Here is a 27,058-nt window from a genome sequence, read left to right as displayed (position 1 = left end):
AGGAGCAAAATAAAGTCATATTTTTGGTGCCTCTGTTCACCAGTCCAAAAGGGGCGGGAGTTTCACAAAGCCCCTGGAGCTCAGTTCTCCTCCCCTCTGAAGACATCAATAAGAACTCCCTTTGATTTAAAATGTAAGCAGTCCCAGCAATCCTGAGCACGTGTGCAAATCCTACTGCATGCAACTCTACTCTGAAAACACTGGGAAATCCATCCGTCATTTTCTTCCACAAACCACAAACCCATCTGCCTGGCATATATTTGGGACACAGGACAAGTCAAGGTTTTGATAAAAAAAAAAGTATGAAAGGATAGGGAAGTTGGGTGGTCTATTTTACCAGAAGCTAATGAACCAGAAGCCTTGCTCAAACACTACTCCAATACTATTTTCTGTTTCCCTTTCGAGTTACTCACCAACAGGGGACAATTCCAGGAAAGAGCAACTTCTGTCATGGACTCACCAATGCCTAGCCCTCAGTGTAAGAGTCAGATTAAATTAAACCCAGCTGTTGAAGCAACAGGATGATGGAAGAGAACAAAACACAAGGGAAAGAACCACTTAAAAACCACATACAAAATTTACTCCTATTCTTAAGCTTGTGCAACATTTGCTCCTATTCCCATGTAAATCGTTTTCAAAAGCATTGCATTATTTAGACAGAAGCCAAGGTGGTGTGTGTGTGTATTTAATGTTTAACAAAACATATCACCCTGATCTGTTGCCTTTGGTCTGATAGCTCTGAAGTGTGCCACTCATCCCTCCAAGCAAAATATCCCATTTCATAAACCTGCTCCTAGATATCTGAAACGACACATCATTAAGCGCTTAGCTTTAGGCATCCAACATTCCAAAGAATTACAATTTAAACGTATTATAAAGAAACCTGGACCACGTTAAGCATGAAGTACTTAAGAGCACATCCATCTAGAGAACCGTTTCATTTCTTATTTGGCAGTTATGTCACTGTCAATCTACAAGGAGGAAAAATATACTTGTAACAAAAACAATATATATTGTGGCCTTTTACTTAAAGGCACCAAAAGAAAGATAGGATTTGATAGTGGATACTATTAAATTTCATTTTGATGAATGACTTTTAATTGTTGGGGGGTTTACTCAAGGGTTGGCAGTTTTAGTTTTTAAGCTACGTTACTACAATAAAACATGGAATAGCAGTGAATCGTTGGCACACATTGGCAATAAAGTTTAGGTCTTACACTACTTGCCGGGAAGTTACTTGGCTTCAGAGTTGTATCATATATTCTTCTTCTTCTTTTTGTATATACGCTCACTTGTAAAATTATTTGATTACAGCAAGATTATTATTTTATGAAAAGTAAGGCATTGATTTACACACTGGATACTCTCTGTCTTAGCCAGTATGTCTAACTTCTTCAGACCTGGAAGGCAGGCAAAATACATCATCTACTATTATACATATTTCTACTAAGTATTAAAATACCAGGTCCCAAGAGTCACATTTCATATAGTTCAGCAACGTTCCAGAATAAACTAAGTCTTCAACCCCTTAAGAGCTTAAAATAACAGCAATTGAAAAATGCATTAAAAAGTTAGTTTTACAGTATTTGCTGATGTCTTCTTAGGCCCATTTCCCCCCAAAGTAAAACATGCAAATAAACACAAGAATTTAATTATCTTTCTTCTTACATCAAGGCTCTTGCTGTTATCTGCAAATACTTATGCATCAAGGACCCCTTTGAATAAAAAAAAATCATTTACCTGATCTTCGAAACAAATTTATAAATCAGATTTATTCCACTGCTGTGCTTTTTATTAGGAAATTGTGTAAACTATCAAAGAACTATTCAAGCATAGCAATACAAAAAACCAATCAACATCAACCAGCAACATCAAACAATACCATATTTATGTTAATATACCGATTGGCCAGATAGAGTTTGGCTCATTACTTCGCAATGGTTTGAATAAGTTCTTGCAATTCGTACATACAAAAGACCACAGGAAAATTGAAACAGCATAAGTTGGATGTATTTCGTACAGCAGCATTTTTCCCAGTAATTGTCAGTGATGAATAATCATTTAATAAAACACAAATTAAACCACAGAAGAGCGGGAAAATCCTTTTTGCCAGGTTAGGAGTGAAGCATGCGTTGTGCAAATAAGAAAACATTCACATATACTGGATCTTAATGCAAAAAGAAGGAAGAAAACCTGGCATCTGGTCTTCAGAGGTACTCAAGTCCAAACCTAAAGGTCGAATTGGATTGGAATTTAGATAAAGCAGTCTTTGGCTTTTCACATGCCATACTTTGGACAGGAGGAATACCTACTATTTCATTACATTAAGGAAACTTTTGGACACTTTACATACAATCAATTTTAATGCAATAAATGCCTATTTTTAAATAATCTGTGGCACACAATTTACATATATCCCCTTTGAGATCATGCCGTTAGGTATCTACATATCAATTAGTGCAAGCAATTGAACCTTATAATGCTCCTTTTTTGCTACAGAAAATTAAAAATACTTTGTAAGAATACTTTACTAGCTAATTTTATATGAAGATGACTTTGTCGTCATTCTCGTCCTCTGGCCTCGCCTTCCCACACAAACACCATGCTCCCAGGCCTAACAAATGTTACACAAATTGCAAAAGGCTTGTCAAATCCACAATATCAAAAATATTTGTTGCCAACCTCCCACACACCCCGCAAATAACGGCAGACCAATGTCTCATCATTTGGCTCATGTAGTCAAATGCAACCTCACAACACAAACTGAAAGAGGCGGCTGTAGAATTCCCAAGAGATGATTCAAGTATGAGTAAAGAGCAGTGGTGTAGTGGAGCCAGGCCTCACAGGAATGCAACACTTGCACCTTTTAATTAGCAGGGACAATGAGGTCATCTGCAATCCCCCTCAGAATTCCCTGTTCCCTCGGAACTTAGCAGCAATCCTCACAGTAGCTGGGGGGAGGGGGGATTAATTTTCCCAACATCAAGATATTGTTCCCTGTTGTAATGCAAAGTATTTTAGGGTAGCTTGCTCCTGAATGGGCAATTAAGACCTATTAGCTTTACGAAAGACCTGTTTTTGGTGGTGATGAAAACTGCTAGAACTGGTTTGCTGATATGGATCAACACAGATGGATTTTTGGATTCTCCCTGGGAGGGCCTGCACTTCAAAATTTATCACTACACCCCTGGGAAAGAGTGAATAGTATGTTCCTCTCAGGACCGTACCACATCAGTTAGTTCTGGGGTTGCTTGCCTGAATGTTCCAACACATAATTTACATGCATGTAGGAAGATAGCTTAAAATCCAGCCTTCTCCTGACATGCTAGCTTGGCACAGGCAGCACATTTTTGACATCTGCACATACTTGGTGGAATGTTTTATATGCTTTTGAGGGTTATTTTTGGGGCTTTTGAGGGTTATTCTTGGGGCTAGGTAACACAGTCCATTGTGTTTCCATATAACACTTCCCAAGAAATACAGTTATGCACAAATCTCTCATTAGAGTCAGGCTCTCAGTGGATACTATTTCTCAATGGCAATGTCTGCAATGTGCTGCTGTGATCATAAGTCACAGAAGCACGTGCTTTTATCAATGGGGAGCACTGCGCACAGGAGATATTCTTCCTGCAAACACATTTCAGAAGACACACCAGGTGTATCATGTGCAAGTACAGACTATGAAAAAATGCCCTTATAGCAGGGATAGACAAATCTGTCAGTTTCACTTTTCCCTACATTCAGGGGTCGATTTTTTTAAAGTCTCAGATTCTTTCCATCCCATTTATGAAGAAAATTTTGAATTTTGGTAAGTTCTTATAAAAAAACCATCCAAATGAAATTCTCACCTACATACACTAACTAGCCAAATACACAGCTATTGCCAACTTGGATAGGACGATGTTATACCTGGCTGCCATATAGCTATTCAAGATGGGAAGCCTATCTTTGTAAACTATTCAGAGAGCTTCAGCTATGGGGCGGTATATAAATGTAAAGAAAATAAATAAATAAATAAATGAAAAAAAGAGATGACAACCTTAATTCAGCATCACAAGTGCAGCAATTCAAACACCAACTTTTAAGGGCTGAGCACTTGAAGTCCTCCACCTGGACGGTAGAATGCTAGTTTTGCTTTCTCTCAACACGCTGTTGTAACACCACACCGTTGTAGGGGGGGATCTACACTATTGCTTTTAAAGCGCTTTAAAGCACTTTGAAAACGTTTTGAAACCTGTATATGCAGTGTGTCCTGGGCCCCAACAGTTGTCAAAACTGTTATAAAGCACTTTAAAGCAGTAGTGTAGATCCCCCATAGGATTCTACTACACATGCAATTTTTAAAAAAGAAAGAAAAATCTTTTAGCTGCTCACTCAGGCTATTCTACTTATTCAGTGACACCACTGAGTTCAGAAAATGAGCAGGTGTGTGCAAGGATGTGTGTTCATCCATACACGCACAACAATTTTTAGTATAAGAATATACTTAGAACACCTTGAAAGACTGAGTATTTTTCAACAGGAAAACACCATCACAGGATAAATTTCCACAATATCCTCCCTTCAATGCTTTCTTCTAATTAAGGAGGCTTTATTTTTTTCTTTTTAACAGAAATCTATTACAAAGAAATTTTATAAGACATTTTTACAAACAAGTTTAAAAAGTAATCTAGTTGATTTTAATGAGAATTCTCCCCATTTCTTCCCACCATTAAAATACAGGTAACACAAAAGGAAGAAGCATTCTCTTAATACAGCCACCCCCAACCTGACACCCTCCAGAGGTTTTGGACTTCAACTCCCATCAGCCCCAGGTAGCATGGACAATGGTTAAGAATTCTGAGAGTTGTATTCCAAAACATCTGAAGGACACCAGTTTGGGGAAGGCTGCTCTAAGAAGTGGAAGGTGTTATTATACACACAACTACAAAACAGAAAGGAAAAAGGTTATATAATCAAGATGGTCCCTTCTCTTTCTCTACAACACAGAAACATAGCCAGAATATAAGGGATAGGCATATTTTATAAGTTGAACATCAAGAAAAGCCAGATTGTTCAAAACACACACACAGGTAAATTCAGTATCTTCTCACTCGACCACTTACAGTAGATTCTTGCTTCTATTATTATCAACATATAACTCCAGGTGATGGAGTAAAAGAATGTGATCCCCAAATTTCCCCAAAATATTTTGGTCTGCTTCCCATGGTATAGGCAGATTCAGAAGGTATCAGCAGAGTTTTGTCTTGAATGTTCCAGGACAATCTGTGCTACAGCAGTACATTTTTGTATAAGGCATGACAGGATATTGGTAGTCATATACTTACTTGGTTAAGTGAGCCTCATTAATTTAATCTGTACTTTTTATTTCTTTTTATTCATTTATTTAGAAAGGGAGATCAAAGAGAGCTGCCTATATATCAACCTAGTCACCTTGACACTAAAAGGCTAAAAGTGTGAGAGACAGGATGTTCCTGCCTCAAATATCACATCAGCAGTAAATATATTAGTCAGTCTTAGGCAAGTCACTATCTCTCAGTGCCAAACCACATGGCATTATTCATGTGGTTGGGCCCAGCATTCATGGTTGTTGTTTTTAGCCTAAGTTGCCAGTGCTGCAATCCCAGGGCAAATTAGGACCGTGGCAGAGGGGCTTTAAGCCTTTGCTCCCTTCATGGTCAGAGATCAGAATCTTGCCCCCCATGTCTGCTATTCATAATGAGAGGAAAACTCTCATTTATTTATTTATTTATTTATTTGATTTTTACTCTGCCTTTCTACCAAGAAAAATGGCACTCAAGGAGTCAATGGGAACTTTCCTCCCATTGCAAACAGCAGTTGTGGAGTTGGGAGTTATTCCACTCGGGACTATGGAGACACCAAAGACTTAAAACCCCTCTGAACACACACCATAGTCCCAATCTTGGCCCCCCACAACAGCAATTTAGGTTAAAAAAATTAGATATACCAGGCAAAACGATGTGAATAACATTACACATAGTTGGACCCTCAGCCACAACCTTCACATCTGCAATACAGGCATACTTAGCCTTATGGCAGATGGGAAAACTTACAGATATTGCTGGACCTCAACTGCTATCAGCTCTAGCCAGCATGGCTAATGGTCATGTAAGAGTTGTAATCTCACAACTGGAGGGCCAGAGGTTGCCCACTCCTGCCTTATAGACTACGGCCCTTTCTACACCTAAGGATTATCCCAGGAGGATCATCCCTGCCTGCTCCTGGGATCCCCTGTGTGTCATTTGCATGCACAGGGACGATCCCGGGACGATCCCTGGAAAAAAGGCAGATGTAGAAACGGTACTTTAACAATTACCAAGATATAGTAGAAAGTGCTTTGCACGCACGCACAAAGTAAGCCTGACCGATAGATATTCATTTGCTCTCACAGTAAACTAGATCAGAAATAAATTACACCCAAGAGCAGAGTTTAAATTTCTGCATTTGGAAAAGCTAAGCATACTATGTAGGCAAAAGGTTTCTACGATCTGAAGAGAAACCAAAGTATAAAGTAGTAAAGACTACAATTCCTGTCCATGAGTAACTCTACCCGCCCTCCGATCTCTTCCCTTTGGACTCGACTGAGCAGTTCTGGGGTTAAAAGCAAACAGGTTTGTGATTTGAAGAAGACATCTGGATGTTCGTCAGTAACAAACTCCAGTGACCAGGCAAAAGGACTAGCTTGTTTAATTTAAATGCCCCCCACCCCATTCCAACCCTCACTGTCTGGTCAATTGCTTCAAGTTTAAGGTAGGACTGAGAACAAAAATAGGGGAGAAGACACAAAGGGAAAGAGCTTAGCTTCTTATAACTACTTACTGACTAGGTGGAATTTTGAATAAGAGAAAAAGGGGGAGCAGAATTGCCACAACACAAACCACACACAATGGTCTAGCAAGCCAAAGCTATTAACAGAGTTCATAGTAGGAGCTACAGATTAGTTACGTAACATTTACTTACTCTCCACTCAAGCCCATAACAACTCTTTCTTGAAACAGCCCATTTCATCAAACTGAATGCAGTGGACACAATTTTTGCTCTCACCAAATATGGGAACATATTTAAACTGAAAGCAAAAAGCTCCAACTGTAAAGAAAAAGTACTCCACTTGAACCCCTTTCTTCCCCAATACATTAGATGGCAGTGATTGAATGTATCTGTAGGTGGCAAAAAATAAATGAACAGTGAATGCTCCAAGTGGTTTCATGGTGAGGCATTTAGATCTCCACTCCTCTTCCCCTAGGACCTAGACACTAGAGTGTAGTCAAAATGTTAAAAAGGGAAGTTGATGTGTCTAAATTTATGTTTTTTAAATAGAAAGTAGGTGGGTACAATAATAATTTCTAACGGGAACTTTCTGGGCAGTTCAGATTCCTAAAATCTCTCATTAAGAACTCTTAGGGAAGTTAAATGACCACCTGCTACCCAGAAAGAGAACTATGGGTCTTCCCAGCCAGGCTACTGAAAATCATCAGTACAGCCAGTTTCAATTCATCGCAGGAATAGCAAGTAGCCTGAATTAGGTCAGATCTACTTTAGCTTTGAGGCTTCTGCTCGAGATTCTTCCCGCCTCCTCCTCATCTCTTCTTTCAGCTAGATCAAGCAGTCTATTATGAAAAATATTGCTACAGGATTTTTTAAGAAAACAGGACGGCCGTATGAAAGTTTTAAATAGCATAACCTCTGCTACATTTTATTGCATCACTTCAAGAACATCTGTCACTTTTTAGAAACCAACTTTCGCTGAAGAGTTTTGTTTGTTAAGTGTAATAATAATAATAATAATAATGTTCCATCAGATAAACCTGAGACCCATTTGGCGTCATCTAATTTAAATTTTAGGGTGCTTCCGGAAAGGTTTTTAACATGCGATCAGCCTGCCTCAGTCATATTGGCCTGGTTCAGATGATCACCCCAGTTTAAACAAGCTACAAGCCCGGGCACAGCTTGGGGCTTGAGGAGGAAACAACTCTCAAATAACCTAACAAGCCATGGATTATTTGAGGACTCTTTCCCCCTCAAAGAAGTCATGCTGCCTGGGTTTGAACAACACAAGACACACCTGGGTGGGTCAGTAGACAAATGGGCCCCCAGCACATACTATGGCTTAAACCAGCCACTGTGGCTGGTTTAAGCTGCAGTGATGCAGGTCAGAATTTTACAAGGTAAGTCCAGACAATGTCATCTTTCACTGATAATTCTCCCATGTTTTCCCACCATTTCTTCCACTATTTTTTCTTTGAACAAAAATGAACTATTAAGAAAGAAAGGACACAATTAAAGTACAATGCCTTTTGATTGGTAGCACTAGAACCCCACTGTGTGGAAGCACCCTCAGAAAGCAGACAAAGGCTGTTTTTAAGTTTAACAGGCATTTGAGCGTTAGTCTATTTCAGCAAAAACACAAGGAGTCTTGTGGCACTTTAAAGGCTAACACATTTATTCTGGCATAAGTTTTCGTGGACTGTAGTCATGCATTGATGGTGGTCTATAGTTCATGGAAACCTATGCCAGAATAAATGTGCTAGTCTTGAAAGTGCTACAACACTCTCTGTTGTTTTTACCCTATTAGAAAGGTCAATAACATTAGAGGCTTATTAACTTAGAAAAAAGCAGATCACACAAATTCACGGAGGATAAGGCTATCAATGACTCTTAATTATGATGGCTTCAGCCTACCACAAGAGATAACCTGCCTCTAGATGATCAGTTGCAGAGGAACAATAGTCAGAGTGGGCTATTGCCATCATGTTCTGCTTTGGGTTCCTATAAGAACTGGTCAGGCATTACAGGAAATGGGACATTGCACTAGATAGGCCTTTGATCTTATCCAGCAGAGCTTAGGCTGTTATGAGTACTGAAGGTGTCGTATTTTTCTTGCCTTTTTTTTAGCATTTTTGTGGGTTTTTAAAAGTGTACTTTGTTAATCCAATGTGTTGTTCTTAATTAAATTTATACTGCCTGCCACCTTGAGAGTTCTTTGATATGAGAAGTGATAATATGAACTTAATCATAAAGTATTAGGCACAGGATTCAGCATTTTTAGCACAGAACAGGAAGTAGCCACCTACAATTATTACCACCCGGAGTCTGGAGAAGGTGGGGAAGATACTTATGGTCCTAAGATTTAACTGCCTTTCCTACTGCAAACTATATTTTATGAGGTCCTCATAGTCTTCCATGCAGATTACCTAGGAGTAAATGCATATTGTTGGCTTTCAGGATGGTAAGCTTGGATTTGCATACTAAAGTCATACCACATACACACTAGATGTCCATGTTATCAAATCTCCTTCTAGAACAACTAAGTTCCAGGTCCCTTTTTGCTAAGTGTCCATCACTCAGACCAACTTCCACATTTATAGAATGAAAATGACACTAACCTATTCATAAGATTCAAGCAAGAATTTAAGATAAAGATATCCATCACTTTGCAATTAAGAGTGGCATAAATTTATTAATACAACTAAAATGCATTTTAAAACAAACTCCTCAATCCATGTACTGAAGAGATTGCACAGCCATATTTATGTCTCAATATTAACTATAATATTTATATTAAAATGTATTTAATTTCCAAACACCAACAATCCTATAGAATAAGTACCCATATAAGAAGGTGGCAGTTTTATCTTCTCAGTAAACTCAAGAAAAAGACTCTCTCCTCTGACACTGCATCTTTCTGGTAGTGGCTGTGTATAATTTGCAAAACATGGTAAGGTGATTTCTTATAAGTATCAATGACTAACTAGGTCACCTGCAAAGAAAGTTTGGTTTTAATTATCTTGTGGTAAGAAGATGAAGAGCAGTTTCCAAGCTAACAAATAAATACATGAATAAAAAGACAAATAGCATGCTAAGAAACACGAAAGGAAAAGGATACCACAGGTAATATATTTTACAACTCATGCATTTTATTACTCACTCTTCTGCTGGAAATAGTCTCTGCTAGCTTTAGGACATCGTGTCTCCTGTGTCCTCTGGAGAATAGGGAGTCTCTCAAATATGCTAGGTCTTTTGGGAAAGCGCTCTAGCAGAGGCACTGGCAGCTCAGGTGGGCTCCGCTGAGCTTCAACGCTGTCGCCGCCATTGCTGACAGTTATTTTAAAGGACATCTGGGAATTCAAGAAAGCTCGACCGCTGTTAGAACAACTGACTTGGGGCAGCTCCTTCATAGGCATGACTTGGCATTTGTCAAGGACTTCAAAGAACGCTGCACCGCTGCTGGGCTTTGGATAATCTGCCACCTCATAGTGCATATTGACATCCCTCTACAGGAGGGGCTTTTCAAAGTTTCCTACATCAAGCGGTGCCAGAAATGTCAAAAAGTGAAGAGACGAAGTCTGTCAACAGATGAAAGGTTCATTAGTGACTCAGAATTATTGAATTATCTCAGTTGTCTAGAACAAGTTGCCTAGAACAAGTAACAGTCACTTCTAGATCACCAGGAAGTAAAGATTTTCTAAACTAGAAGATCACTGGTTGGTTTCAGTTTTCGACCATCAGTGTTCCACAAATGATTTATGTATGTATAACCAAACAGCTAGAAATAGCCTTTGTGGTGTAAGTTATTGTAGACTTCCAGAGGGGTAGGTATCTTAATTCTATTGTAGCAAAAACAACTTCTCCCGTAGCACCTTACATACTAATTTATTGCGACATCAGCTTTTATGGGCTAGAGTTCATTGTCAGAAACTTCTGATGTATTTGCAAAGCTGATTTAATTCTATTCGCTAATTGAGTCAAATGTTTTTAAAACATGCTCAGTAGCTGTAAATAAGAATTATATTTGGAGAATATTTAATTGAGATTTTTAGAAAACATTTCAATGTAATTTTGCCATTCAGTAATCAGAAAATATCCTTCATGCATGGCATCAGCTTATCAAGAACACTAAAAGATGTGACCATTTCAAATGCCAGTATCTGTCACGGTCTCGCTCTCTCCTCTAAAGGGCAGACTCATGTGAACGAAACTCAACAGATATAATGTTCATGTGAACGAAACTCAACAGATATAATGTTCAAAGAGTAGCCCCGTCAGTCTATTGTATCAAAAACAACAAAAAGTTTTGTGGCACCTTAATTTATTCTGGAGTAAGCCTTTGTGGACTATAGCCCACTTCATCTGATGTGGCATCTGATGAATTGGGCTATAGTCCACAAAAGTTTAGCCCAAAATAAATTTGTTAGTCTTAAACTGCCACAAGACTCTTGGTGATTTTCAATAGACATATATAGGCTGTTCCTAGTAAAGTACCCACAACAGCCAGGCAATCTTCTGAAGGGGGCAATTCTAAAGTTAAATTAATTCTTTCAACCCCAACAGAGCATGGCTATCCAATATTTACACTGTAAAATATACACTGCACTATGAGGTGGCAGAATTATACACTAATGGGAAGAGTCATTTAACACCCTCTGCCCTTCCTGCCACTTTTGAGTGTTTGTACCCCAATACACATTCCAGTCAAGCACTCAAAAGAATAAATAATTGCCACCTCTAAATTTAAAAATCCTAGGGGATCAGTAAACAACGTCTAGGCTACATATTGCCTTGTGCAAATATTTAACTATTGTCCAATAAAGTGTAAATCAGATGCATTTTTATAGAGAACAATAAATACCAGGGTAAAAGGCTGGGAAGTATTTTGCAACGCAAATCTTTGTGGCTAGCTGTTTCAAGGAAGTGGGAACTTTGGCTGTTTTTTGTTTTGTTTTTTCCTTTTCATTTCTTTTTACTGGATCAGTGTAAGTTTCCTCTTAGCAGGGCAGTTAGTCTTTTCAAGAGTAAGAATAGGGCAGATTCTAATGCTTTACTCCATCTAGTTCATTTACTTGAGCTTTAAAAAGACTAACCGGGCCAGACAACAACAAAACGTTGTTTTAAAAGCAAACTGTATTCCCCCAAGTTGCTGATGCAGCACGATTCGTGAAGATGAAGAACGCGTCACACTCCCAGGATGCAGAATCGTTTGTTGCCTTTTTAACTTAGGCGGGGTAATCCTGCGCCGTTTAACGAAGAGTTCTGCAGAGACCGAAAGCTTGCTTCTCCCATTTTAGAGAAGGGGCGGCCTAATGATGTATTATTGGTCTCACTTGCTGGGGAAAAGCCGGCAAGCACTAATCACTGCAGGGTTCATCCTCACGCGGCTCTGAGAGTTTCTAAAAACCCAGCTCCTCCAAGCAGCAGGGCGCAAGAGATACCCCCGTTTGGAAAGAGAACAGCGTGACTTCACTGCCTTTGCATCTCCCCGGCGTCAGCTGCAACCCGGCCCGAGCGGAAAGCGCTCGCTCCTAGTTACACGCGCCCAATACGTGCAGGTGAGACGCCGAGCCCTCCCCAATGCCCCCCACCCGAGGGAGTGGCCGGCTGCCTCCTGCCCACGCTCCGCTACCTGCCGACGATGTTCTCACTGATGCTGCCGTATCTGCTGGAGCGCCTGTCGCTCGGGCGGCGGCGGCTTCTCCCTCCCAGTTCTGCTCCCGAATCGCCCGTCGCCGCTCCTCCGATCGCTCGGCGTTGTCTCCCCGGCCGGGCGCCTGATCGAAGGCAGCCCCGGTCATTGCCCTTCCATCGCGCCGGTGGCTGAGCAAGCCCAGCCCCTAAGCCAGATTGGGCGGCGAGAGGAGCCGCCGGGGGACCCGCCCCCTCGGTGCTGGGCGGCGAGCGCGCAAGGGCCGTGCGGCGAGCGCGCAAGGGCCAGGGAGGGCAGACACGTGGGCAGTGCGGCGCACGCCGGCACGCGCCCGTGCAGACCGACGCCTTCGCACGCGCGGCTGTTCACGCGGGGGCTTGGGAATTCATCGACACGGCCCGCACCGTATATGCCTGGGGGAGTGCATTGCATGGAGAGAAGAATTCTAATTCCCTAAAACGTTTGTCTCCTTCCTATCCTTTAGCAGTTTCCTTCTATAAAAGATAATGCCTACTTGAATCACTCGCATTTTGTTCATGGTACAGAGAGATTGCCATTTCCAACTACCTGTGTTTTGTTTCCTGGAAGAATTCCATACATCATCTCTTGTAATTACACTGCAGATTGCAATCACTCACACAATGGCGCGGATATTTGGTGGCCATAGTTGCCATAAGTATGCCCTTTAAAAACGTCAGAGCACTTTTTTTACCACTGTAGCAGGGCTACTTACATCCTGGATTGAACAAGACTGCCTTCTCATGCACCTTGTTCCTGAACAGGGCTGGGCACATGGTGGGGGGCAGTTGGCATGGGCCTTTGATTTTGAGGGGGCCTACTCCCAGCCCCCCAGGGCAAAGTTGCTTGATTTTTCTGTTGATGATGAATTTGCCCAAAGAAAAGCACGTAAAGTGATGTCTTATATACATCTTGGAAGAAAAGTGCGTGCCATTACCTTTTTTATAAATTGTTCTAGTTCATATGTATTTAGAACTGATTAAAAATACTTATCGAGCAGTTTGAAATGGGGCCTACATTTCCTATCTGGCCCGGCCCTATTACCAGCTTTGCCCAGCTCTGTTCCTGAATACCCAAAGAGACTGCCAGAGCGTTTACCGAGAACAGCATCTACTGCCACAGAAGCTTTTGCAGGCTACAGACTTACTCAGCATGAAGTAGGACAGCATTTGATCAAGTAGGCAGCAGCCTACAAAAGCTGGTCTTTAAAAATAAGTGTTCGAAAGCCAAAGATTTTTCTTCTCAGTGCAAAACACTAACAGGGCTCATTTATTTGTTTATTTTAGTCAAAAGAAAAAGATAGAGGGGGAAAAAATACTATATTAAGGTTTGATATTATTGTGATACTTTATTCCAATAAATTATGAAATCCTAATTTTTCCACAAATCTTATTTTGTTTCTACAAATATATTCTAGAAAATTGTCACTATATCCCAAAAGCTTAAGACATTTGGAAGAAATAGAAGTGTTTGGGTTTTATTTCAAATTTCAAGCAATAGATATAGACTTAACTCTGTATCCAAATCAGTTATACCTACTTTTGTAAATAAAAGAACAGGTTTTTAGAATCTGTAACAATATTGTATCTAGTTCTTTCTTCAATAGTTCTTCTAATGTCTCTAAACAAACCAAAAAATATTAAGACAATCCCAGAATATAAGAAAAGAAATCAACATGGCCCTTTTCCTAAAGCAGGACTATAAAGACTGAGCTTCCCAGTTATTTATAAAGACATTTATTTAATTATTTTTAGATTTATATCCCACCCTTTTCCCTCTTGCAAGGAACCCAAAGCGGCTTATGATCCTCATTCTCTCCATGTTATCCTGGCTGAGAGTCAGTGAATGGACCAAAAGTCACCCAGTGAGCCCCATAGCTGAGTGGGGACTAGAACCCAGATCTCCTGAATCTCAGTCCAGCAGTCTAACCACTACACCACACTGGCTCTTAACCATTGCAAATATTTTGCCATAGTTTGGGCTACAACCTCTAACAGGACCAAACAATCCACTAAGCCAGAGGCAGGGAACCTGCAGCCCTCCAGGTGTTGTTGAACTCTAATTCCCAGCAGCCCCAACTAGCCAGGGATTGTGGTAGTTGGAGTCCAACAGCAACAACCAAAGAGCCCTGCTCTCAGCCATACCGCCCTCATCTTGCAGCCTTGGGAGACACTGTGCTCCTTCAGACGAGGGGAAATTGTGTTTCCCTACCATCCAGTACCGTTGCTCTGCTCCCCGCTTCACTTCTGCATTGGGGCCAAGCTCCAATTATACAGAGAAGTGTGCAGAAACCACGTGGCCTCAACAGAACAATGGGAACAGCGCCCTTTCTAGCGGAACTTTCTTGCACACAGCAGGAAATCCTGAGAAATCCCACCTTATTTTTTAAAAAGTTGGGTTTTCTGAGGGGACAGGTCAGTGTTTTACTCTGTACAGCACCATGTACATTGATGGTGCTATATAAATAAATAAATAATAATAATAATAATAATAATAATAATATGTGAGCTCTGCCAGCTTGCCCCCTTCTAGAAATGGTCATTTCAGCTCATTTTGGGTTGTCTTCTGGAAGCGCCACTTCGCCGTTGTGTAAGTGGTGGGGGTCACCTGCGCAACAGAATTGATGGGACCAGCTGTATGCAGCCGGTCACTGTTGGATATTGGCCAGGGAGTTCAGGAGGAACACCCAAGAGGATGTCATTGTGATCCCACAGCATCTGCTACTTGAGATAATTGCCTTACTCTGCCTAATGGTAGAGCCAGCTCTGCACTCTCTTTTGCTCTTTCAGAATCCAAGCTACTCTTTCAATATTTACTGGAAGGATTTACTGGGCCTTGAGCAGCCCTCCATAGCAGTAAGTGAAGTGACAGTTTGGACAGAGAGGGCGAAAGTGAAACAGGGAGGGCAGTAGAGGTCTAGATAACATAAATTTATTTATTTATTATAGCACTTTTATTCCATCCTTTATCCAAAAGGGCTCTCAAGGCGGCTTACAAAAATATTTCTTAAGACAGTCCCTGCCCACAGTCTTAGGGCTACTCCATTGATACTGCATAATAATTCATTTTGTATAGCAATTGTGAGCATGATAATCAACATTGGATCCAGTTCAATCCAACAATGATATGTGGTGGATTTCATCGCATATAAACATGAGGAAAGGTAGTAGTTAGGGAAGAGAATGGTTAAATTACCTATGGGAAGAATCAATCACTTGTTGAGCTAGCCATTCAGTACCCAATATTCCAAAATATTGTCTCATGTTTACCAGTTTTTTTATGTCACAAAATAAAACCAGTCTCAGGACTCAGACCACAACTTGATGCTTTTTGTAAGAAGAGGCTTTTTATAATCTTTAAATGTGCCACAACAGTAACATGTCTACCCAGTGGGAGTACAATTATTATTGCATTTATTTCTCACAGCTAGCCATACATTACAATATTATAGTGTATGCATAGACAGATAGGGGGGCATTTGCAGATATGTGTAAAGATAATGTTAGTGCAGTTTTAAAAAAAGGAGCACCAGCTCTGAAGAGGGAAATTTAAAGAAGTGGCAATGGAGGAAAGGCACATAACCTATTCCATGTTGTTATTCAGTTCCAAATCAAAACACACACACACACACACACACACACACACACCCAATTTCTCCCCTTGGGGTTCTAAAGCAAGTTCAGAGCTTCCCAAGCATTTTATCAATAAAGCTTTAATTCTATGAATGCTTAGAAGCAGTAAGATCTATAAACTTAGCAGTATAATATTATTACCCCTGTATTATTATCCCTGTATTTAATATTATTATCCCTGTATTAGAGATGGACCAAGGTTGAGATAATGGTGGTTTACCTAAGGCTGTGTAGTGAGTGCATGATTGGAATAGAGATTTGAACTGGGCTTTCCGGGCTGCCAGCTCACATTCTTAGACACTATACCATGCTGAACAAATAGATTCTGTAGGCTCAGTCCCAGAAACGTTCCAGTAAACAACCCTAAATATTTGATTTACCAGCTGTCAATATTAAAATATCTATTCAACACAAGTTGAGCTTATCCCATGCCATGCCCCCCCTCAAACAATACCTTATAACTGAAAAAACTGTGCATTCCACCAGGCATTTCAGAAAAGCCCACAAATTTCTAAATATTATGTTACAACTCTCATAAATACAGAGAAATTGAGAAAATACAAGATCTGAGAACATCACAGCCAAATTATATACCTAGTTGTAAGGCCTCTTCTAAATTAATGTTTTGGGCTCCCAACTTAGATATCTAAAGAGATTCTGTGAATCCTTACACATCACAACTTTAAGTGTTTTCCACTTAATTTTTCTAAAGGCAACTCTGCTTACAGAACTTCGCAGGAATGTAGAAGCTTGCTCCTAAAATTAGGATCAAAAATTCTCAGGGCAAATATTACAATTCCCAGCATATCTCCCAAGGGATTCCTCTGTGAACAAAAGTGTTAGATTGGTATCAGCCCTAAAATCTCTTCATGGAATTATATTAAATGTTAGGCCTACTAAGAGTAGACCCATTGAAATGAATAGGATTTAAGTTAGACTAACATTGGATACAATGCATGGTTTTGAGCTACTAGATAGCAGCAATAAAGGCCAGTTAATAGAAAACAATGTCGGAGAGAGAAAGGCTAGGTTCAGACAACATGATAACCAATGGTGGTTTAAATAGTCAACACTTGGTTATTTAACCCAACATGGTTTATCATGTTGTGTGGAGGGCACCAGTGGTTATTTTGTGGACCACCATTGTCAGCCACAGAGTCGCAAGGCAAGAGCAGTCAAAGTGACAGCTGCCGCTGTAGTCCAACTGGCAGGATAGATTTTCGGCAGCAATAGCTGATGGGATACTAATGGGAAGAGTTAGTGGGGAGAGATAGCACGGGATGAGTGAGTCAACTCAGCATGGACTAACAGTCAACTCAGTGCCGATCCTAATCCACACCACGGTTGATTATTATCATGTTGTGTGGAGAGTACCCCCTAGATAAACAACGGTTGACTATTGCGCTGTCTAAATGCAGCCACCGTTGACTATCACATTGTCTAAATGCAGCCAGAGAGAGACTACATGCTCCAAGCATCCCAGATACTTTCTTAAATAAATAAATAAAAATAGACCATACTTGCACCTTTTTGCTACAGTGTACATTTATGAATAAATTGCCTTTTCTGTAGTGTTTATTCTTTTAAGCTGCAATCCTGTACCATTTACCTAGGAGTAAGCCTCATAGAAAATCAATGGGACTTACATCTGAGTAAACATGTAAAGGATTGCACTATAAATAGCAAAATTGTGTAGCTGTTGATCTCCTAAACATTTTAAATGGTCTTTGAACTTTCAGTGAGGGCCACTTCAGATATTACCTTTTGGAACATAAAGTTTCAACTTAGTGCCCAAATGGTATATATTTAAAAGTTTTAATACTGTAGTTTCTTTCCAGCCAAGTGTACCCAGTTCAGAAAGTCAATACATGTATACCTTTACAAGCGAGGTTACTGCAAAATAAGAGACACATACTCCATCATTCAAATGTAAATACACATTTTTCTCTCAACACTAGGATTAATTTCCATGTCAAATAGTAATTTGTAAAGTAGCCCAGAAAACTGCACAAATTGCCTAACAGAAAACCACATAATAGGCACAGTATTAGCCATGGTCTGTTCCAGACAGTGCCAGCCCAAGATATTTTGCTGCCTGAGGAGGAGCAGCAAATGCCTGCCCCCCTCCAAGTCGAGGTGCATAGTATCCAAGGCCAGCCAAATTATTTTGGCACCTGAGGAAGAAATCCCACAAAGTCCTCTCTCCCTAGTTAACAGTATAAATACAATAAAAAGTAAGAATTTACTGTCCTTTCATGACACCCAAAATCAGCTGCCTCAGCCTCACTTCACCTAACAGTAGGGCCAACTCACCAGCCATGGATGGCCCACTAGGAAATCAGTATACATTACTGCCAATTGTCAAGCACTGAGTAGGCTGCAGTATATGGCTTCTTGGCTGCTTGTTTTGATGGGGTCACAAGCAGTGTAGGCTGCTCTAATGTCACTGTCAACTCTGTCTGGGCCAGCTGAAAAATAAAAGGTACAAGATAGTAGAATGCTCCCTTCCAGCTCTTGATATGTTTCTGGGGTAACTTTTTATGATAAACAAATTGGCAACTTCTACGAGAGAAATTCCAGACAGACAGTGATCCTAAAAGCACTCTGCTTTTGTACTCTGCCTGGAGAACATCTGTTGCTGGGTGGATTAAAAATATAATACATCTGTACATACAATATTAAGAAAGTCTGAAGATTTTTGTTGAGAGGAAGATTTTGTGATGAAAGGGTATTGAGAATAACCTGGTTTTCAAACTGAATTTACCCAATGCCATGTAAAGCCTATATATAGTGGAGATACACACACACACACACACACAGAGAGAGAGAGATACCAAGAAACCCACCAACACAAGCAACATTTCAAATATTGCTCTGAAACAGTCTCTGTAAACTAAAAACCCTGAATGTGTTTTTTAGGGTGACCATATGAAAAGGAGGACAGGGCTCCTGTATCTTTAACAGTTGCATTGAAAAGGGAATTTCAGCAGGTGTCATTTGTATATATGGAGAACCTAGTGAAATTTCCTCTTCATCACAACCGTTAAAGCTGCAGGTGCCCTGCCCTCTTTTAAATCTGGTCACAGTATAGTTGGAGTATAGCTCCTGCAGCTTTAACTGTTGCGATGAAGAGGAAATTTCAGCAGGTGCAACATGCATACAAATGACACCTGCTGAAATTCCCTTTTCTATGCAACTGTTAAAGATCCAGGAGCCCTGTCCTCCTTTTCATATGGTCACCCTAGTGGTTTTCTCCTAGATAGGTTCTATGAAGTCAAACTGACTATTGATAGCTGGCAGTGCTGCTTTTTGTGGTGTCCTATCTTAACTTGCAATCTATAGTGTATCATACTTGTGTTGGTGAATCCTCCTTACCACTAGCATGTGTGACAGGAGCTGTTTGGTTCATGTACCCCTTCCTCAAGCAGCACTGTTGGAATGGTTAAACACAAAAGCCCTGTTTGCTGCCAGTCCCAGGTGGATGCGTTTGCTTCACAGCTGAAAGAACTGACCTCGCTTGAGCTTCCCAGGCTGTTATATGCACGATATGATATGGGAGGAGGAGAAAATGAGGCAGCGAGTGCACATGCAAGAAACAGAACTCCTCACTTCCTTCTCTGTTGAGAAGCAGCAGCCCTATGATATCAGAATTCAATGGGGCTTACTCCCAAGCAGAGTTCTCCTCCCCTAGCTCTGCTGGTGAGGAAATGGAGTGGAGTTGGAGACTGTTTTGGGGTGTGCATGCAAAGGAGCAGATGAAGAGAGACAAAAGAGGAATGGGGGCATCTCAGAAGCCTGGGGTCACTGTTGCTTGAGGGGGAAAGAGAAAATCACTGAGGAGTGTGGCAGCCATGACACTCCCAGTCCTTTTCCTGTGGTGAAGTAACTTAAGTTGTGCTGGAGAAGCAGGAGCCCAACACCCCCTTCCCTGGTGGAGCCAACATGTAAAAAGTCTTGCTGCACCATTCAGATGCCACTTCCTGCCTTCATCTGACACTCACTTCATGGTGCCAGCTGAAGCAGGTTGCTTCATCCTGCTGCATGGCAAGACCGGCCCTGCAGCTAAGGTTGCCTTCCACACGTGTGTAAGAATTCTGAACAATTCTTAACTGATTTTTTATGGTGAGAAAAAAGATGGAGGAAGTGGTGGGAAAACACAGGAGGGTTACGAGTGAAAGATGATATCATCTGGATTCCACTGAAATTCCATGAATGAGGCAGTGTGATTGCACAATAAAAGCCTCATCTGGAAGCACCCACTGACAGAGAGGCAGACCAGCCAAGACAGGAAAGCTGACCATGGAGCTAAAGCCACCATGGTCATGCCTGCCTGCTTCTCTGTCTCTCCGACCTAATCTAAACCAAGTAGGATATAGCAGTATGAAAGCGGTATATAAAAGGCAGGAGCCACACCAAGTAGGATATAGCAGTATGAAAGTGGTATACGGTATATGTCAGTGGGCCCCAACAGTTGTCAGCTTCAATACCGCTATAAAGCAGTAGTGTGGTTCCTGCCTTTTATATACCACTTTCATAGTGCAATATCCTGCTTGGTGTAGATAAAGCCCAACTCTCTGTACAAGAAAAACAGAGATGCGGACTGTGACATCACCGACCCTTACACTAGGCCCATCGCATAAACCCTTCTCAGGCCAAGCACCACCACTTGAAAACCTGAGGGAGGGTTAAATAAACCCTTTCCCCTAGCTATGAGGGAAACAGGTTTGATATTGGATCTTTCTGAATACACTGTGGGTATAATCTGGTGTAGGTGTTTAATAACTGTAAGGCATGTAAATAATGCCAAGCTGACACCTATTTGGTAGCTAACCAAATAATGTTTGTTATTTAAAAGCTTTAAATAAAAATATAATACTTTCAATCCTGCATAATCTAAACTCTCCACACACCAACAACTTCACTGTCTTCACACCAATTCTAAATCCCTAGAATCCAAACACCTCAATAACAACTCTCTCACTCACTCCTCAAACTCACATACACTCTCCTTATATACTCCTTCCCCCCCCATTACATCATAAACCACATCCACTCAGTTCTAACATTCCATACTTACCAGACATACTAATTAGACATATACAAGATACTAAATTGTGGGGGTAACGCCACACTGACCAGGAGGGAGGGAGGGAGGCACATTTGCCTGCTAGCCTGCTTCTGGTGTCTCTCTTGTTCTCCTCACTTTTGCAGAGAGACAGAGACAGACAGAAGAAGGCTTCTAAAAGTATAGATGAATGTGAACCTGAATAGGAATGTGTTTTGTATGTATGAATGGATGTGTCTGTATGCATATGAATGGATGTGAGTGTGTGTGCACACGCAGGTGCAAATGGATATATGAACATGGTCTGGCCATGCCCACTCCTGGAATGCAGACTGCCTCCCCCAAACAAATTCTAACAAAGGTAATGCAGAACTTGATTTGAAAATGGTTCCTCACCTTGCAATAGTTTGTTAAGTTTAGTTGCTTTTATTCCAAACGTGGTTCACTAACCCCCCAAAAAACTAGGTATAATAAGTTTTATTAGAACACCGTTTGTCCTTTTCTCTCCTATTTCCCACTTCACACCTACTGTTGATATAATTAACATGAGCTTAGCTTTAAAGGGCTAAAACTTAAGTGCCTACTCCTTCTGGACTTCCTTCTCCAGGTGCATAGAACAGAACTCATTTCCAGATAAAAGCAGTGACTAAACACTACAACACTGAAAGAGTATCAGCAAATCATGGGATGAAGCCAGAATGTACAGGGATTCCAATGGTCTCTGTGATTAATTAGGGCAATTATGTGTTACTAGTGTAAAGCCCATATCACCATGGGTGGTATTAGTCCTGCTCCTTTCCCACTTTTTTGCCCCTCAGTCCCTCACCAAAGAGGGGCTCATGAATAATGCAAATATGGCTCATGCATAGTGAATCCTCCCTCCAAAATTTGCAAAAAGTTCATCCCCTGATTGGTCCCCTCTGTCCCCTCCCTAGCCTGCTGGCGGCAACAGCCTAATTGTGCAGCTGCACCCAGGGCCTGCATTTGTGTCACATTGATTGGCCGACAGGCTGTCCGTCATCCCTCTGGTATATGGGCTACCCTGGCTGGTAGGCATGGAAGAAATTCATTGCTATTAACGCTTGAGCTTTGATATATATATTTCAAAAAATTTCTGCATGTCTATACTGCTCAAGCTTCAGTTTAAAACAAAAATTAGCAAAATAGGTCTTGTAGATCTTGAATAATAAGTCTTATATTGCTGTATTCTTATATAGAGAAGAAACGTGCTGGAGTCAGGGAGCCCTTACAGAGAATTTAGCAGGGGGTTGGACTTGATGGCCTTATAGGACCCTTCCAACTCAACTATTCTATGATTCTATCATCACAATTGCAGGCCTGAGGGTATAGAAATGGCTACTTATAGCTATGGCTACACAAATCTCTCTCTCAAACAGTTTCTTTGGAGATTAAGGGATTGGATTAAGCCAGCATTTCTGAGGGTGCACTGCCTCTTATGCCCAAGGTCTCCTCTCTCTCTCTCTCTCTCTCTCTCTCTCTCTCTCTCTCTCTCTCTCTCACACACACACACACACACACACACACACACACACACACACACACACACACACACACAGTTACTTTCACTGTGGGGAAGGGAGGGCTCCACCTGAGGCAATTGTTATGGGAGGCAAACTACTTGATTCCTCAGCCAATTCCACTCCACCCAGCAATTCCTCCAGGGAGCTGCCCTTTGTCCCTAGGGATATTCCACAGCAGCAGAAGGAAACACGCCTGTGGTGACCTCTGTTTGAGACAGTTGAGCAGTCAGGCAAAGGTATTCTCTTGTAATCCTCTTCAGTGGCATCTTTAGAGCAAGTGGTATCATGATCACTCTCTATCGACCCCCTTAGAACAAAACACACAAACACAGAGTTTGGGGAGGAATATAATTAAGACAGAACAACTGTTTTTCATGAGAAATGTTCCTTCCAAATCAGGTTGGAATGCCTGTTGGCAGGCTCTGTCTTGTTTTTATTGATTTTATGTAAGCCGGTCCAGGAGCTTTTTTGACTGAGAAGCTGGATAAATATGCTTTAAATAAATAAATAAATAAATGGGAGTGCAGTCACTTTTAGAAATCTACAGTAGATCAATGAGAAGCCTTTCATGGGGTTGTTCAACCCACCCAGTTGCCAGCTAGTTGGCTGAGGAAGGCTCTGTCCACCTCAGGTTCCTCTCCCTCCTGCCAGCTTCATGATCCAACCTCGACAGAGTTTGTGAAACTAGGGTCTAGGCTGTATGCAGAAGGCACATCTCCCACTAAGGGCAAGACTACACACAATCCTTTTCTGGCGGATAGGCTCTTGCAATGAAAAAAGACTATAATAGAGACATATTTACCAAGTGTAGAAGAGTGACCTCTGCTGGCAAACCAAAGATGTATTCAGAAATCATTGTAGCTTGCCTTCTGTTCTCTTTACACAGCAAAATGAATGTATGTTTTTCTGGTCTCTTGGTTTTCTTTACTGAAAAGGGTATATAGGGTTTACACAGGAGGATTCAACACCGGAGTCCTCTGCATTACCACAGTCTCTCTTCGCATTATTTTAAAATGTATGCTTCCCCAGTTTGAATAGTGGACTCTAATTCAGTATATAAACTGAGGGAACATTCATCTTAAAATAATGTGAAGAGGGACTGTGGTAATGCAGAGGACTCTGGTGTTGAATCCTCCTGTGTAAACCCAATCTACCCTTTTCAGTTGTGGGATTCCCAATACTATTTGGACGATTAGGACTTAAGAGACACCATTGGTGTTCATTTGTGTACAGATAGTAGTGTACACACCTCTGCAGGGATTGCTTGGGGAAAGATTGGTCAATTAAAAAAAATAACGTTGTTCAGCCAGCAATTTGGACTGCTTGATTGGATTTTGCAGGAAGAGCACTTAATTTGTATTATTACAATCTTGTTTATTGGGCAATAAACTTCATTAAGCTACAATTAATACTTCACAGTACTATCACTCTAAAATGTTAGATTTCTTTTCTTTTCTTTTTAAGGCAGGTGAGGATACAATGAAAACATGCTTCATCACCTATAGAGTAGAATCTAATCAAAAATTGACATTTTTTTAAACCCCAAAGTAAAGTTTTAGGAATGCATTGTTACAAATCAAATGAGATGTTGTAGAGTTTCCTGTGGATTTTTCTTCTTGGGAGAGAGTGGTTCAGTTTGACTAGGGGACATCTCTTTCAGTTAAGCAGTTTCTAAATCAAACCTTTAGAAGAAGAGAGAGCATCCTAGCTGCCTAGACTAATAATAATGATGATGCCATACACAAAAACACACCTTGTGGATTTAGGGCTGGGACATAACGTCTCTAACAGAGCAGAATGACCAGAAGCTGGGGGACTCACAATGAGAAAACAGAGGCTTCAGAATCAAGCAAAGAAGCTTCAGAATCATAGCTTCAGAATCAAGCAAAGTATGCTCCTAGCGTGGTGCACCCTTAAAAAGGACAGGTCAGATTGAGAGAAGATAAATTGATAGGTAAACCGAACTTGCAGCTCTCCCTTCAGAGACAGTGTTCAGTCTGTTTAGGGATGTAAAAAAGCTGATCATCCCAAAGAGGGCAAGTCTTCTATGGCTTTAGAACCGGGGGGGGGAAGGAACCTGTGGACCTCCAGCTGTTGCTTGACAACAACTTCCATATTCTTTGACCACTGGCCATGCTAGCTGAGTCTGATGGGAGTTGTTGGACTGTAGAACCTCTTGCAGGACTGGTTTTCCAAGGCCATCTGAGCCAATGCACATATATTTAGGTTGTAATTATAGGTTTAGTACATACCTCCTCCAATAGGATGTTTTCAAAGAAGACAACAGAGGTGGCTGCATTCCTTACAGAGTGATCCAAAATAAGCTAGGAGATTTAAGGCCAGGCTAATGCATTCCCTAAGCCAATGGACCAAGGTAGAGCTAGAAATCTTGACTAGGGATGAGACTATGAAGGAAATGAACATGATGCCTGGTTCCGGATATGCTTGTTTTGGCTATATAAAACTTGATAGACCTACAAACACCTAAGCAAACTTTCTCCTTATGAGCGGGATGGAAAGGAACAAGAGAGCAGAACAAATTTGTGCTCAGTGAAAAGGTGATCAGGTCACAGCTGATGTCATCTTGCAGGACTCCTGAAAAGTCCTGTAATCACAAAACCGGGAAAAGAGGGAGCCACCAATCATGAGTGGTTGGGATTTTTCACCTGGCACTAAAAGGAACCTGAAGTGTTGCTTGAAGTTTTATCTTCTGAAACTTATAATTTCTAGGCTTGAAAGAGAGACTGAAAAGAAACTAAAAAGGGAGAGATCCTTCTAAGGCTTTTTTTTTTTTAATCCATCTGGAAGTATAGGTAAAATCTTTTCCTTTTCATTGCATCGCATGAGCTCTGCTTTTACCAAGCCTGCAAAAAAGAGCTGGCAAGGTTAGATTTTTGACATGGCATCAACTTTTCAGTTCTTGAGCTGTGATGAGCCATCACAATAAAGACTTAGGGCATAAACCTATGCATGTTTAGTCAGGGGGTGGGTGGGAAATCATACAGCTCCCAGCATTTCCCTGGCAGCATAGATGGTGGGGGAATGCAGGGAGCTGTAGGACTTTTTTCTGTCTAAACATATAAAGGGTTGCACCCAAAGCTCTAGCTTTTTGAGCTATGGTGTTGAAATAAGCAACTGAAAGGAAAGCATGGTGAGGTCAAGTTTATTTAACCCATTTGTTTTTTTAAGCTTCTCCAAATCCTTAGCCCAGAAGTGTGCAACTCTAGCAAAAATGGAAGATGTTCAGGAAGTCTTAAGGTCAGTTTCAAATCTTGTCTCACAGTTGCTTCCACTCTGAGGTTGCATTGATCCTTTGGCCACTCGCAAGGGTAAAACAGATGCTGAATCCAGTGCTGCCTCTGGGTCATTGACTTTGTCAAGGGCTCTTTAAAATGTGCAGACCTCAAATACACAGTTCCAAACAAACATTTGTGCAGTTCAAACATTAAAGCAATGCAAAAGTCATATTATATAAAAGTATAAAAAGTAACTGATAAGAATGGGCTGGGTTTCTAGAAGTGGCCCACCTTGTCTAGAACCCCAGTCCCTGATCAAATGCCATGGGATGGAACCCTACACATCAAAGCATATTGTGTTGTGGTGATGCACACTGTGCATACAAGTTAAAGGAACTTACCACATTTTCAAAATTCCTGAGGTCCTAATTTTATTTATTTATTTAGAGTATTTTTATCCCGCACCTCAGCCAAAAAGTCTCCCGGAGCGGCTTACAATTGACCAGTAAAGAAGACAGTCCCTGCCCTCAGGCTTACATTCTAAAAAAGACATGAAACACAAGGAAAAGGGGATGGGGAGGGAAGAGGGAGAAAAGAAAAAGAAATTAAGGAGGCTGTTCAGGCTGGTGGGAAGGCGCTGCTCTCCCCTCTCATCTCCCAATGGAGGGGCAGACCAGCAGCTCTTTCTTCTTCCCCACAGGGTGATGATGACCGTTAGCCCTGTTCATGGGGGAGAGGGGTGTAACTGAAGCAGGCTCTGATGGTCTCTGCCTGCTCCTGTCACCCTTGCTTCTTTTTCCCCACAGGACCAAGATGACAGTTAATTTTGCTTTAACACCCTCCCCCACTGCCTCCTAGTTAATGTCATATATAGAATCTGCTGAAAGTTTAAAACTTTTCAAAGAGGCAATGAGAACAAGAGGTCTTTTGAACAAGCTCTTGAAGACTTAAGGTTTTCAAATTTGGCAAGAAATGGAGCATTTGGCAAAAGCCAAAACACTGAAGAAAAAAATGCTGCCACATATAGAAGCTTGTCTGGTTAACTGGGGAGCAAGGAGTCGAATGCAGGGGTGGGAGGGAGAGAAAAGTGTAAATTTCTAGCCTCAGGTCTCTGCTGCTTTGGGTAA

At 41.1% G+C, this 27,058-nt stretch overlaps 2 protein-coding genes across 2 annotated transcripts in view; one reads left to right on the top strand and one right to left on the bottom strand.

The window, feature by feature from the left end:
• GLIS1 (GLIS family zinc finger 1) overlaps positions 1-10,280 on the bottom strand; it is a 253,796-nt gene extending 243,516 nt beyond the window's left edge. Inside the window, exon 1 of the mRNA XM_063138817.1 lies at positions 9,947-10,280. Coding sequence (XP_062994887.1) covers positions 9,947-10,280 — 334 coding nt within the window. The remainder of the gene's footprint in view (positions 1-9,946) is intronic.
• YIPF1 (Yip1 domain family member 1) overlaps positions 1-27,058 on the top strand; it is a 78,825-nt gene that overhangs the window by 7,158 nt on the left and 44,609 nt on the right. The gene's annotated exons all lie outside the window — the stretch shown is intronic.

This window comes from Elgaria multicarinata, chromosome 1, assembly GCF_023053635.1.
Source record: "Elgaria multicarinata webbii isolate HBS135686 ecotype San Diego chromosome 1, rElgMul1.1.pri, whole genome shotgun sequence".
In the NCBI taxonomy this organism is placed as follows: domain Eukaryota; kingdom Metazoa; phylum Chordata; class Lepidosauria; order Squamata; family Anguidae; genus Elgaria; species Elgaria multicarinata.
This window is presented reverse-complemented; position numbering and strand designations above follow the sequence as displayed.